The sequence below is a fragment of the Bison bison genome, unplaced genomic scaffold (assembly GCF_000754665.1).
Source record: "Bison bison bison isolate TAMUID 2011002044 unplaced genomic scaffold, Bison_UMD1.0 scf7180017862278, whole genome shotgun sequence".
In the NCBI taxonomy this organism is placed as follows: Eukaryota; Metazoa; Chordata; class Mammalia; order Artiodactyla; family Bovidae; genus Bison; species Bison bison.
Window position 1 is genome coordinate 265,305 of NW_011492850.1, and position 13,493 is coordinate 278,797.

The 13,493-nt window shown below is 39.4% G+C and overlaps 1 protein-coding gene across 1 annotated transcript in view; it reads right to left on the reverse strand.

The window, feature by feature from the left end:
* The window catches only part of PDE4DIP (phosphodiesterase 4D interacting protein), a 239,510-nt gene extending 228,756 nt beyond the window's left edge, over window positions 1-10,754 (reverse strand). Inside the window, exon 1 of the mRNA XM_010832824.1 lies at window positions 10,522-10,754. Coding sequence (XP_010831126.1) covers window positions 10,522-10,754 — 233 coding nt within the window. The remainder of the gene's footprint in view (window positions 1-10,521) is intronic.
* Between the last annotated feature and the right edge of the window lie 2,739 nt (window positions 10,755-13,493).

Here is a 13,493-nt window from a genome sequence, read left to right on the forward strand (position 1 = left end):
ATATCTATACCATTTACTAGAATAGTTTTCAGAGCTCCCTTCCTGCTTCTACTGTTAGGAGCACTCTTTCACTCCTAAAGTCTGTATTGCAATAGCAGAGCGATATTTTAAAACGTTTTCCAGATCATATAATGCTCCTGCTTCCTGGTTTCCCAGTGTCCTTAGAATAAAATCAACTTCTTATTATGGCCTACAAGGTCTCATGTACCTAACCCAGCCCACTTCTTCTCCCTTATCGTCTTGCCATTTTCCTTTTTGTTTAACATGTTCCAGCTGCCCTGGTCTTCTTTGTGTTGCTCAAGCATAACAAGTTATTTCTACCTTAGGAGTTTTACAATTGCAGTTCTCCCATTGTCTGCTTCTTGGAGCTTCTCTGGTGGCTCAGTGGTAAAGAATCTGCCCGCCAAGTTCGATCCCTGAGTTAGAGAGATCCTCTAGAGAAGGAAATAGTGACTCCAGTGTTCTTGCCTGCAAAATCCCAGGGACAGAGGAGCCTGGTGGGTTACGGTCCAGGGATCACAAAGAGTTGGACACAACTTAGCAACTAAACAACAACATCTGCCTCAGTTCCTTTCTAGCCAATGGCTTAATTTTATTTATCTTTTAAATCACTTTATTTGTATATTTATTTACTTGTTTACTATCTCCTCACCAGTCCTGAATCAGCTTCATTAAACTTAAGCTTGTGAGGGTAGAGCCTTTATCAGATAATCTTATTCTTCATTCTATTCTAGCATCTAGAATTATGCCTGACATTGAATATAATTTTTTAAAAGATGAATGAACTAAATTTGGCTAAATTCAGTTTCTAAAAAGACAATACTGAAAGGGGAGACCTAGAGAATCAACAGAACAGTTGAAACTAAAAAAAAAAAAACAGGTTCAGAAGGGACAGAAGTAGGGGAAGCAGTAAGAACCCATTGGTCCCAACCATTTTTTCCACTCTTGTCTTGCTCCATGAAGACACGATGTTAATGTAGAGAGTTAGGTTGTACTACTGTGGGTATCATTACCCTCCTCTATCTAGAAGAGGGCAGAATGTTCCATCAAAACTTTAATAAAGCAATAGCAAAGAAGAGGTAATTCTCCAAAGGAAATGGAGGGTTACTGTCCAAGTAAAGGGGGAGTGAATCAACATCTCCCCACCAAAAAATAAAAGAGCCAAAAAAAAAAAAAAAGAAAGAAAAAGAGAAACAAATGTCTGCAACAATCCTTGATGTGATATCTTGTCACCTAGGAGATATCAACTTTACTCTCATGTAAACTAATATATGCTTAGGAAACGCAAATAGATTTTAATATTAACCTAAATCAGATAAAAGCAGAAAGATACATCTGTTTGAACATCTGTTCAAAATCATACAACACACTCAAAAGATATACTCTTAAATGTTTTTTCTCTTTTATGCTTCAGAAAAATTTAGTGGTCAGGAGACAGTTCTGTAAGGCATCTCCTTCTGGATGTCCCACATGAAAGCAATTCATTTCCCTGATATCTACTTTTCATACCACATTATCCCTCAGTACCTGACATTAGTAATCATTCCATAGTTGACCTAGAAATTTAAGAGTAATTCTTTGTTTCCTTTCTCTTCTTCATTTCCCATACTTCATTGATTAACAAGTGCCATCAATCCTACCTCAGAAATTCTCAAATTTATCCCTTCTTCACTGTTCCTACTACCACTAAGTTCAGAGCTCATAACCTCAGACCCCAAACCATTCGTAACAGCTTCTTCGTTATCCCGTCTTTTCAGTCAGCCCACTTCACCTCCCCTCCCATACAGCCACCACACTTACAGTTCGAAAACAAAGATCTACAAACATCCATGTCCTGCTTTAAAACATTCTACAGCTCCACACTGCTTAACAAAAACAAAAACCCAACCACCTTTTGTCTTGGTTGGAGTGACAGAACACAATTTATTTTTTATTTGCTTAATTCAGTGGTTCTCTAAACTTGCTGTACATGAGTGCTTTTGTACATGAGGTTAGGACCTCAGTCCGAAGGAGTCTGATTTAATTGGTCTAGAGTGGAGCCTGTACCTCAGTTTTTTTTAAACCTCCCTAGATAATTCCAATGTGTAACCAGGGCTGAAAAATGCAATTTAAAAGATAACTAGAAAGACAATTTTACTTCCAAACAGCATGAAGTAACAGTGCACATATTTATTACCACACAAGTCTGATGGGAATAACTGAAAACCTGGACAAAATATATGAAAGAAAGATTTTCAGACACTGGATATTAGGCAACACAGATAGTGATCCCAGAAAAGATAAACCAAAGAAGTGAAGCACACAAGTGCCCTAGTTTACTTCTTAGAGAAAGTTTATAGTTGGCAATGATAAGAGAGGGAATCAAGGCAGAGCCTAGTCATCTCCCTAAGTTGAAGTAAAACTAGGAATTTGGGAAGGCCAACATAGCAAATGTGGAATAGCCAAAATGGCCAAATATGGAACAACCCAGATGTCCATCAGCAAATCAATGGATAAACAGAATATGATACATGCATATAATGGTATATTGTTCAGCCTTAAAAAAGAACAGAGTTCTGACACATGCTGCTACCACACAGATGAAGCTTGAAGACATTATGCTAATAATTTTCCTTAGAAGTTCATAAAACATTTAAGGAAGAAATAACGCCAGCTCTACACAAACTCTCCCCCAAAAATTGAAGAAGAAGGACTACTTCCAAACTCATTTTATGAGGAAAAAATTATTCTTATATGAAATCCAGACAACGTGAAGAATACAAACCAACATCCCCCCTGAATATAGATGCAAAAATTCTTAACAAAATTTTAGCAGCTCTAATCCAACAATATAGAAAGGATAATATATCATGACATAGTGGCATTTATTCCAGGATCTCAATGTTAATTTTAACATTCTTAAAAGAATCAATGTAATTTATCATATTAATCAAAAATAAAAAAGAAACATTACATAGCATCTCATTCATATGTAAATCAAACATCCATTCCTAGTGAAAACTCTCAGAAAATTATGAATGGAAGGGGACTTCCTCAATCTGATGAAAAGTGCCTATGAAAAACTTATAGGTGACATTATACTTCTTCTTAAGATCAGGAACAAGGCAAAGTATGTTTGCTTTTACTATTTCAATTCAACTTTGTGCTAGAGGTGCTAGCTGGTGCAATAAGGCAAAATAAATAAATATATAAAAGACATAGAGATTGGAAAGAAAGAAATAAAACTCTTTCTCTCCCTCCTTTCCTCTTCCTCTCTTTGTGTGGATGACATAAGTTTTATGTATAAAATTCTACAGAATCTACCAAAAAAATCTACTATAACTAAACAATGAATTTAGCAAAGCTACAGGATTTAAGATCAGTATACAAAAATCAATATAGGGCTTCCCTGATGGCTCAGTGGTAAGAATCTGCCTCTGCCTGCCAATGCAGGAGACACGGGTTTGATCCCTGGTCCAGGAAGATTCCATATGCCATGGAGCAAATAAGCCCATGCGCCACAGCAATTGAGCCGGTGCTCTAGAGCTCAGGAGCTGGAATTACTGAGCCCAGGAGCTGCAACCACTGAGCCCACATGCCACAGCTACTGAAGCCCGAGAGCCCTAGAGCCTGTGCTCTGCAACAAGAGAAGCCAACTCAATGAGAAGCCTATGTACCGCAACTAGAGAGCAACCACTGCTCCCACAACTAGAGAAAAAGCCCATGCAGCAATGAAGACTCAGCACAGGCAAAAATGAATAAACAAATAAAATTATTAAAAATCAATATAAACTAGCAAAAACAATCATAAATTGAAATTTTAAAGACATTATCATTTATAAAAGAATTACAAATATGAAGAATTCAAGGATAAATGTCTCATAAGATGTGTAAATTCTATATAGTAAAAACATAAAACATTGCTGAGAGAAATTAAAGAAGAACTTAATGAGGATTTCACAGCCTCACTAATTATTGATGTTTTAGGCCATATAGTTCTTTACTGTTAGAACTGCTCTGTGCAATGTAGGATGTTAACCAGTATTCCTGACTTCTATTTACTAAATGCCAGAATCACCTTTGCTGCAGTTAGGATAATCAAAAATGTGTCCAGACACTGTCAAATGTCCTTTATGAGGCATAACTGTCCCTGTTTGAGAACCACGGACCTAAATAAATGAAGAGATATACCATGTTATGGATCAGAAGACTCAATATTGTTAAAAATATCAATTCTCCCCAAATTAATATATAAACTTCAGTACAATCCCATTCAAATCCCAGCAGACTTTTTATCTGTATTGACAATTGGAATCTAAAATGTATATGGAAATGCAAAGAACCTAGAACAGCCAAATAATTTTGAATAAGAAGAATGAAATTGGAGAATTTGTACTACGTTATCTCAAGACTTACAAAACTATAGTAATCAAGATATTAATAGTAGAGTATTGGCTCAAAGACAGACACAAAGATCAATGGAATAGAATAGAAAAATCAGATATACAGTCACATATCCATGGAAAAAGTGGAAACAGTGACAGACTATTTTCTTGGGCTCCAAAATCACTATGGACAATGACTATGGCCATGAAATTAAAAGACACTTGCTTCTTGGAAGTAAAGCTATGACAAACCTAGACAGCATGTTGAAAAGCAGAGACATCCCTTTGCCAACAAAGGTCCATCTAGTCAAAACCGGGTTTTTTCCAGTAGTCATGTACAGGTGTAAGAGTTGGACCATAAATAAGGTTGAGCACTGAAGAATTGATGCTTTTGAACTGTGGTGCTGAAGAAGACTCTTGAGAGTCCCTTGAACAGCAAGGAGATCAAACCAGTCAATCATAAGGGAAACCAACCCTGAGTATTCACTGGAAGGACTGATGCTGAAGCTGAAGCTCCAATACTTTGGCCACCTGATGCAAAGAGCTGACTCACTGGAAAAGACCCTGATGCTGGGAAAGACTGAGGGCAGGAGGAGAAGGGGGCAACAGAGGATGAGATGGTTGGATGCCATCACTGACTCAATGGACATGAATTTGAGCAAACTCCAGGAGATGGTGAAGGACAGGGAAGCCTGGTGTGCTACAGTTCATGGGGTCACAGAGTCGGACAGGACTTAATGACTGAACAACAAATACATGGTCAATTGATTTCAGTAAAAGTATCAAGGCAATTTCATGGAGAAAGGATAGATTTCTTAACAAACAGTGCTGAAAGGACACTATATGCAAAAAATGAACCTTGATCAAAACCTTGTTCTATATACAAAAGTTAACTCAAAATGGATCATAGACCTAAACGTAAAACATAAAACTATGCAACTTCTAGAAGAAAACATAGGAGAATATTTTGTGACCTTGGGTTAAGTAATGGTTTCTTAGTTATATTAATAACATTAAAAGCAAAATCTTTAAAGAAAAATGTGACACTTTGGACTTACTTTAGCAAATTTTTTAAAACTTCTGGCCTTCAAAAGACACTGTTACTAAAATGAAAAAACAAATTGTAGATGGGGAGAAAATATTCACAATGTACATATATAATAAAACTTGTATTTGGAATAGAAAACTCAAATTTTACAATAAAAAAGCAAACAACTCCATTAAAATGGGAAAAAATTTCAACAAACACTTCATAAAAATATACAGATAAAAATAAAGCACATGAAAAGATGTTCAACATCGGTAGTCAATGGGAAATGCAGATCTAAGATACTATTTCACATTTACTAGAATGGCCATAAGTAAGACAGTAACAAATGTTGACAAGGATGTGGAGAAACAGGGACCTTCATACATCTCTACTGGGAATGTAAAAGGTAAAATACCTTTGACAAAGAATTTTGCAATTTCTTAAAAAGTTAAACATCTATCTACCTATTGTTCTACTCCTAGAAATTCATCCAAGAGAAATGTAAGCATATGCACACACAAAGACTAGCACTCAAATGTTCATAGCAGCTTCATTCACAATAGCCACATTACAGAAACAACCCAACAGTTAGTGAATCAATAAACTGTGGCATAGCCATACAATGGAATACTTCTCAGCAATGAAAGAAAATGAATGATTACTACCTACAACAGCGTGGATAAATCTTAAAATAACTAAGTAATAAGTGTGTGAAAGAAGCCAGGCAAAAACAAAGAATACATACTGTATGATCCCACTTATATAAAATTATAGAAAATGCAAGCTATCATGTAGTGACAAAAGGATCAGTGGTTCCCTGTCTGTTAGTGGGGCAGGAGGCGATGGAAGGTAGGGATTATGAGAGGGCAGAAGAAAACTTTAGGATGATGGACATGTAATGCTTTCACAAATATATACATACATATATATTTCACAAATATATACCTGCATAAATATATATAAACTTTTCAAATTGTACATTTTAAATTTGCCCGGTTTATTCTATGTCAATTATATCTCAATAAAGCAGTAAAAAAAAAAACGAAAAGAGAGATGGCTAAAGAGACATAATGGCTGACATTTGATGTTAGAAATGCACTGATCCTTCTCTGACACCATCCTTCACCCTTAACTCTGACAGTTGTCTGCTGGTTCCAGGCTATCCACCTAGAATGTGCAATCTGCTAGGCTTCAAAAGTGCACATTATAGAATATTAAACATAGTTCCTTCGCTGTACAGCAGAAATTAACACAAGATTGTAAATCAACTACACTTCAATAAAATTTTTTAAAAGGGGGCAAAAACAAGTGCATATTAAAGCGCATTACCTCCACTGGCAACTCACTTAATTCTTTTTTAAATAGTTATACAATTGCAAGAGGGTCACATCTGAATTAAATCATCATAGAAAAGTTCTAGCACAGCATGGGTCTCACCTGAATAAGGCCTTTTTCCCAAGGCCATACATCCACTTATATCCCTCTGCTAAAATGTACTTCCCACCCAACTCTGGCTTCCTTATCTTGCTAGGCTAGAAACAGTTCATCTCGTGTGTGTGTGTGTGTGTGTGTGTGTGTGAAGCCCTCTCTAATTCTCTGCCTCTTAGCACTGTATCCAGTCACCATTAACCACGTGGTTCATATTACCAGCTTATAGGGGCTTTAGCAACGTCTCCCAACCCCATTTCCCTTTCCCCATGATGACTTTTACCTAAGCAAAGTCACCTTGCCATTTGGAGTTTAAACTTGACAGTGAAGACAAACTGGTTCAGAGCAGAAATGTGCAGGCACTTGAAACAGACATAAAGATTCCCAAACCAAACAAACTATTACCTGAAAATATTAGCATGTCAGATAAAAAAAGAAGGTCCACATAAGAAGAGAGGTTGATCCTTAATGACACCATCCAGGGAAGAAAGAACCCGTTTGTATCCTCTGATACTCTGTTCAAAGCTATTTTTCCTTAATTTAGAATTTACTGATTAATTCTCCTGATTCTAAATTTGGGTTTCCCAGGTGGCTCAGAGGTAAAGAATCCACCTGCCAATGCAGGAGAAACAGAAGAAGCAGGTTTGATTTCTGGGCCAGGAGGATCGCTTGGAGCAGGAAATGGCAACCCACTCCAGTATTCTTGCCTAAAAAGTCCCAGGGATAGAGGAGCCTGGAGGGCTATAGTCCATAGGGTTGCAAAGAGTCGGGCACAACTGAGCACACACACAAAACAGCAATTCTAAATCCAAGTTTCACAAACAACCTTTTAATTACAATTTGGCTTCCAAATGTGGCAAGTATGCCAAAAGAACTCACTGACATAAAAAAAGAGGACCTAGTTCCCTAAGATGACTCCTCATTGTAAATTAGTAACTTGCCATCCTGGCTTTATATAGTAGCCATATGAATTTAATAATCAGTCTGAGAAACAGACTCAACAACTAAAGCACAGTTTGCACAATAATACCACCTTGCATGATCTCTTGGGACAGAGTCAGCTTTCCTTGGAGAGATCTTTGCATTTATTTATCTATTTTCCATAGTCCATCTTACTATTATAACACTTATTCCACACTGTAGTTACATAGGTAAGCGGAGTTTAGAATGATAGGTTCTCAACTACCTCAGGGTAGTTTGCATCCAATTTTGTACTGACGTCTACCATCATTGCTTGATTTAAAAATACTGAATTAAAATGAGCTGCTTTCATATATACAATGGACTATTACTCAGCCATAAAAAGGAGTGCATTTGAGTTAGTTCTAATGAGGGGGCTGAACCTAGAGCCTATTATACAGTGTGAAGTAAGACAGAAAGAGAAAAACAAATATCGTATACTAATGCTTATATATGGAATCTAGAAAGATGCTACTGATGCACCTATTTGTAGGGCAGCAATGGAGACGCAGACATAGAGAACAGACCTGGGGTCACAGTGAGGGAAGGAGAGCGTGGGGTGAATTGAGACAGTAGCATTGAAACACATACATTCCCATACGTAAAATTAGATAGCCAGTGGAAATTTGCTGTACAGCAGAGCTCAAATCACTGGCTCTGTGACAACCTAGAGGGGTGGAGTGGGGTGGGGGCTGGGGGGTGGGAGGGAGTTCCAGAGGGAGGGAACATACATATATCTATGGCTGATTCATGTTGATGTATGGCAAAAACCAACAAAATATTGTAAAGCAATTATCCTCCAATTAAAAATAAATTTAAATATTAAAAAAATGAGCTGCTTTCTTACATTTTTAGTTGATCGGGAGTTAGAAAACTGGATACCAAAGATACTTTCTCCTAAGTGCAAGCCTCTAATACTCATAAACTTCTAGTACTAGAGCTAAGATAGGTATGTTTTTAAAAGTATGTTGCACATTCCTGGAGATCTGATTTTTAAATGAGGTCACAGTAGCATCAACCTCAGTGAAGTTTCTGACTTCAGGGCATTCCTGAAATGTTTAAAAACATTTCAAGGTTCATCATCACATCAACTAAGATGAATGTAGAGATCTGTCAGATGAATAATTATTAAGGGAATAACAAAAGCGTATCCATCTATTTTAACAATTAAGCCAAATTTAGAGAACCTAATTCTAAGCCACAATTTAGAGAACCTAATTCTAACCCAACAAATTTTTTGTTACGAAGGACAGAAAAATCACATGTTTATGATACAGAGTCATGACTCATTTAAAATTTTGCAATGACAATGCTTCTTTTCATGAAAAGTGTTCACCCTAGCATATATAAAATAGTAAAGAAGAATTTAAAATTTAAATATATTCAGATTAATTTTTTGTTTCAAGCTTTAAACAAATTTCCGAAGTATTGTTGAAAAATATTCAACACACCATCAGTAGAGCATGTTTAAAAAGTAATTATGTTTGGGCTAAAATTCCACTTTATAAAAAATCAAATAATGACTACTTCTTGCCTCTTTCCATCTTTCAAGGCAGTAATTTATCCTGGATTTCCTCATAATTGTGATTCCTTTAAGCACTGTTAACTGAGTAGCCTGACTCAGTTTTCCCAAATAAACAATGAACAGTGTAATGAATAAACACAATTAAGTGTCTGAATAAATTGTTTCCTCATTCACATAGTCTTGAATACAAAATACAGATCCTATTAATATGCAGATCTGTAATTAATACTCAAAAGACCCCAATTCTGATATTATGCATAGGAAACAGGCCTACAGAAATGAATTTTTTTCAGATCCCCCCGTTAGTTAATGGCAGCCTCCATGCTGAAATCAATATTGCCCTGTAGTTTGATTTATGAGTACTAGCTTCCCATTAAAGGATAAGCTAAAGATGCTCCAACAGGGAGAGATTTATTTCAAGAAGTCAGCAGCACAATCTGTCTCTTGTCCAAAAAAAAAAAAAAATTATATGGCAGATTTTCATCCTGCTGCTGCTAAGAAAATTTGGGCCTAATGGGTGGGGTCTTCCAAGCCAGACCAGTGGAAGTGACTGGGTTTAGGTGGGGCTCGTCCTGCTAGGCATCATCCATCCAGCCAACAGGCAGGGCCTCAGCTCTTCAGGAAAAGAGAGCCTAGGAAGAAGGAACCATCACTACCCCACCCTGCTGCCTGTATCTAAGATGGGGCGGGGAGGAGGACGGGGCAGGAATAAGATAAGGCAGTGCTTTCAACTGTACCCCCACATGCATTTCCCGGTCCTTTATCTTCTTTTAGCTTCCCTAGTGCTTTCAACCTGGCATGGCCTTCTGAATCCTGCGTTCATCTCTTGTTTGACTTGACCCAGCAGGCACGGCCTTCAATCTCATCTCTGCCAACGGAGCCCTAGACTACACGTTAAGCAAAGACCTTAGGGGTAGAGACTGAGTTTCCTATGCTTTAGTCCAGCGCCAATCCAGCGCCACACCTGTATTTCCAGGCAACTCCCTACTGTCTCTCCCCCTCCGCCCCCGCCACCAGCCCCATCATCCCCCAGTCCCTAGCCATGCCCTTCAACCTTCTCCAAACTAATGTCACTCTGTGTCAACCCTCCGAAGCGCCCGAGTCTCCAGCCCTGATTCCCAGCCCCAAAGGCGAAGGTTCCCCTACACCAGCGCTTCGGGCGCCGCCACTCCCGGCGCAGTCTGCAGCCTCCGGGGCTCCCGCGGTGCTCTCACCTCATCCAGGGTGCGGCTGCCGCGGCTGCCTCTTCCTCTTCGGCCGCTGCTGCCCAGCTCCCGGCCGGCTCGGGATGCCGTCGTTCCCGGCCGGGAGACTGCCGCGAGGACGGCGGGATTCGCGCCGCGTCCCTGGACCAGTAGGGCGCGTGGTGCGTCCGGCGGACCGCGCGGCAGCAGCAGCCGCAGTCGCAGCGGCGGCGGCAGCAGGACCCGCTGTCAGTCCTCTTCATGAATTTCCCGGTCCTAACCAGCCCAGTCCTAGTTACCGTCCCTGCTTGATTTTCCTAAGGTCTTCCCGCACTGCCAGGACGCATCATCTCAGCGAGGATGCTATCCACTCCAGCTGCCCCCGGCGCGGTGCAGACCTGGGAAGACCAGGCCTCCTCCGCGCTGCCTCCGCCACCTGCTCCGCCCAGATTGCCTCGGTCCCTCTCCCACAAACACTCGCCGCTGCCTCTGCACCCTCTGTCATCTCCCTCTTCTCTCCCACCCACTACCTCAACCTGGAGAGCTTTTCATTTCCAGACCTCCTTTCTGTGTTCTTCCTATCTGCTCCATTGTCACTGTCCTCAATTTCCAACCTCAAAAAGTTTCTCCTCTCACTCCTCTCCATATTTTCCTGGGTTTTGTCCTCCACCCTCCAAATCCATCACCCTCTTATATTTTATATTATTCTCTCCTCAGAATCATTACTTCTCTAGGTTTGTTGTCTAGCCTTCTTTCTCTCTTTTAAAATCTTATTTCTTTTCAATTTTCCCTTTAGTTATTATAAAAACCTTTCTCATAAACAACCTCAATTTTTCTTTCAATTGAGACTTTCTGATTGCTATTTTCCATGAAGAGCTCATAGTAAAATATATATAACTTGGTATCTGGTATCAAATCAAAAGCGTGTTTTCATGGTTTAAAAAAAAAGTTCATTGATCAAATAAATCTTCCACTCAATGTTTGTTCGGAAAACCCATTTTCTTATATTCCAGTCTTTTCTAAGAATGGAAACTGAGTCTCCAGCAAAGTAGAATGCTTCTACTGTACCATTCTATATCAGCAGTCTCAGCTTACTGGTTCCACTTAATGAGTTTTGGACTTTACCATGGTGTGAACATGAGATGCGTTCAGTGGAAACCAGATCTAGAATTTTGAATTTTGATCTTTTCCTGGACTAGAGATATGGGGTAATACTCTCTGGTGATGCTGGGCTCCCAGTCAGGTACATTTATAACCACTCTGTACCTATACAACCATTCTGTTTTTCACTTTCAGTATAACAGCCAATAAATTATTACATGAGATATTCAACACTATTATAAAATAGGCTTTGTGTTAGATGATTTTGCCCAGCTGTAGGCTGATTAGGTGTTCTGAGCATGTTTAAGGCAGTCTAGGCTAAGCTGTGATGTTTGGTCAGTTAGGTATACAAAATGCCTTTTGACAAGATATTTTTGCTTTATGATGGGTTTATAGGGAGGTAACCCCATGGCAATGGCACCCCACTCCAGTACTCTTGCCTGGAAAATCCCATGGGCACAGGAGCCTGGTAGGCTGCAGTCCATGAGTCCTGAAGAATCGTCGGAGACGACTGAACGACTTCACTTTCACTTTTCACTTTCATGCATTGGAGAAGGAAATGGCCACCCACTCCAGTGTTCTTGCCTGGAGAATCCCAGGGACAGGGGAGCCTGCTGGGCTGCCGTCTATGGGGTCACATAGAGTCGGACACAACTGAAGCTACTTAGCAGCAGCAGCAATCCCATTGTAGCGCTTCCTTGATGGCTCAGTGGTAAAGAATCCACCTGCCAATGCAGGAGATGTTGGTTCTATCCCTGAGTCAGGAAGATCCCCTGAAGAAGGAAATGGCAACACACTCCAGTATTCTTGCCTGGAGAATCCCATAAACACAGGAGCCTATCGGGCTACAGTCCATGGGGTCACAAAAGAGTCGGACATAACTTAGTGACTAAACAACAAGAAACAAAATCCCATTATAATTTGCAAGGCCTGAAAGGGACAAGGTTTATCTTTTAGTGGGTAGTATGGATCCCAAGGTTCATAGGCAATAGTCATTATCATTAACTCAGTGAGAATAAAGCTGAACATTTCTTAAGTCATTTTTTTCCTCCAAAATCTGCTATTCATTCTTCTGGTTTATTAACTCCAACACTACCATCCACAAAGTTGCTTGAGCCCCCAAACTAGGTATCATCAGAGATGTATCTTCCTCATGCAACTCATCTGGTCTTTAATTCCACTTCTTGACTATTTCTTTAAGTGGTCTCTCCCATCATGATTCCAGCTGCTTCCAGAAAATGACACTATCAGGTATCTCATCGTTCTTTCTTTCAAACCTAACTTAATCTGTATCTTTACATATCTTTATTTTCCCCCCAATCTATCTTACTGAAGCCATTTATGACTCTCATCTCTACTTTTTGTTCTTGTTTAGTTGCTTAGTCATGTGCAACTCCTTTTTGACTCTTTGGACTGGAGTCTGCCAGGCTCCTCTGTCCATGGAATTTCCCAGGCAGGAATACTGGAGTGGGTTGACATTTCCTTCTCCCAGGGGTCTTCTTGACCCAGGGATTGAACCTGTGTCTTCTGCTGGGCAGGCGGATTCTTTACCACTGAGCCACCTTGGAAGATCCTCATCTCTACTAGAAAATTCTTAATTATCTTTTGTTGGCTTAATATTTTTTGGCCACCCTTTTTCTGTTAGCTCCATACTGAGCCTATAAACATGTTCACATTTCTTCATCCCTAAAACAGAGACTTCTTCCTCTAAACTCTATCATATCTCCCATTTTCCTTCCCCCTCTAACCACCACCATATCTCTCATTTCCCTTCATAACCAGTTTGCTTACATACACTGTATACATTTGATGTCTATGCCTCTTGACTTACATACATTGTTTACCACTTAATTCTCTGAAATCTGGCTTCTAATCTTATTAGGCTGAGCACCGAAGAATTG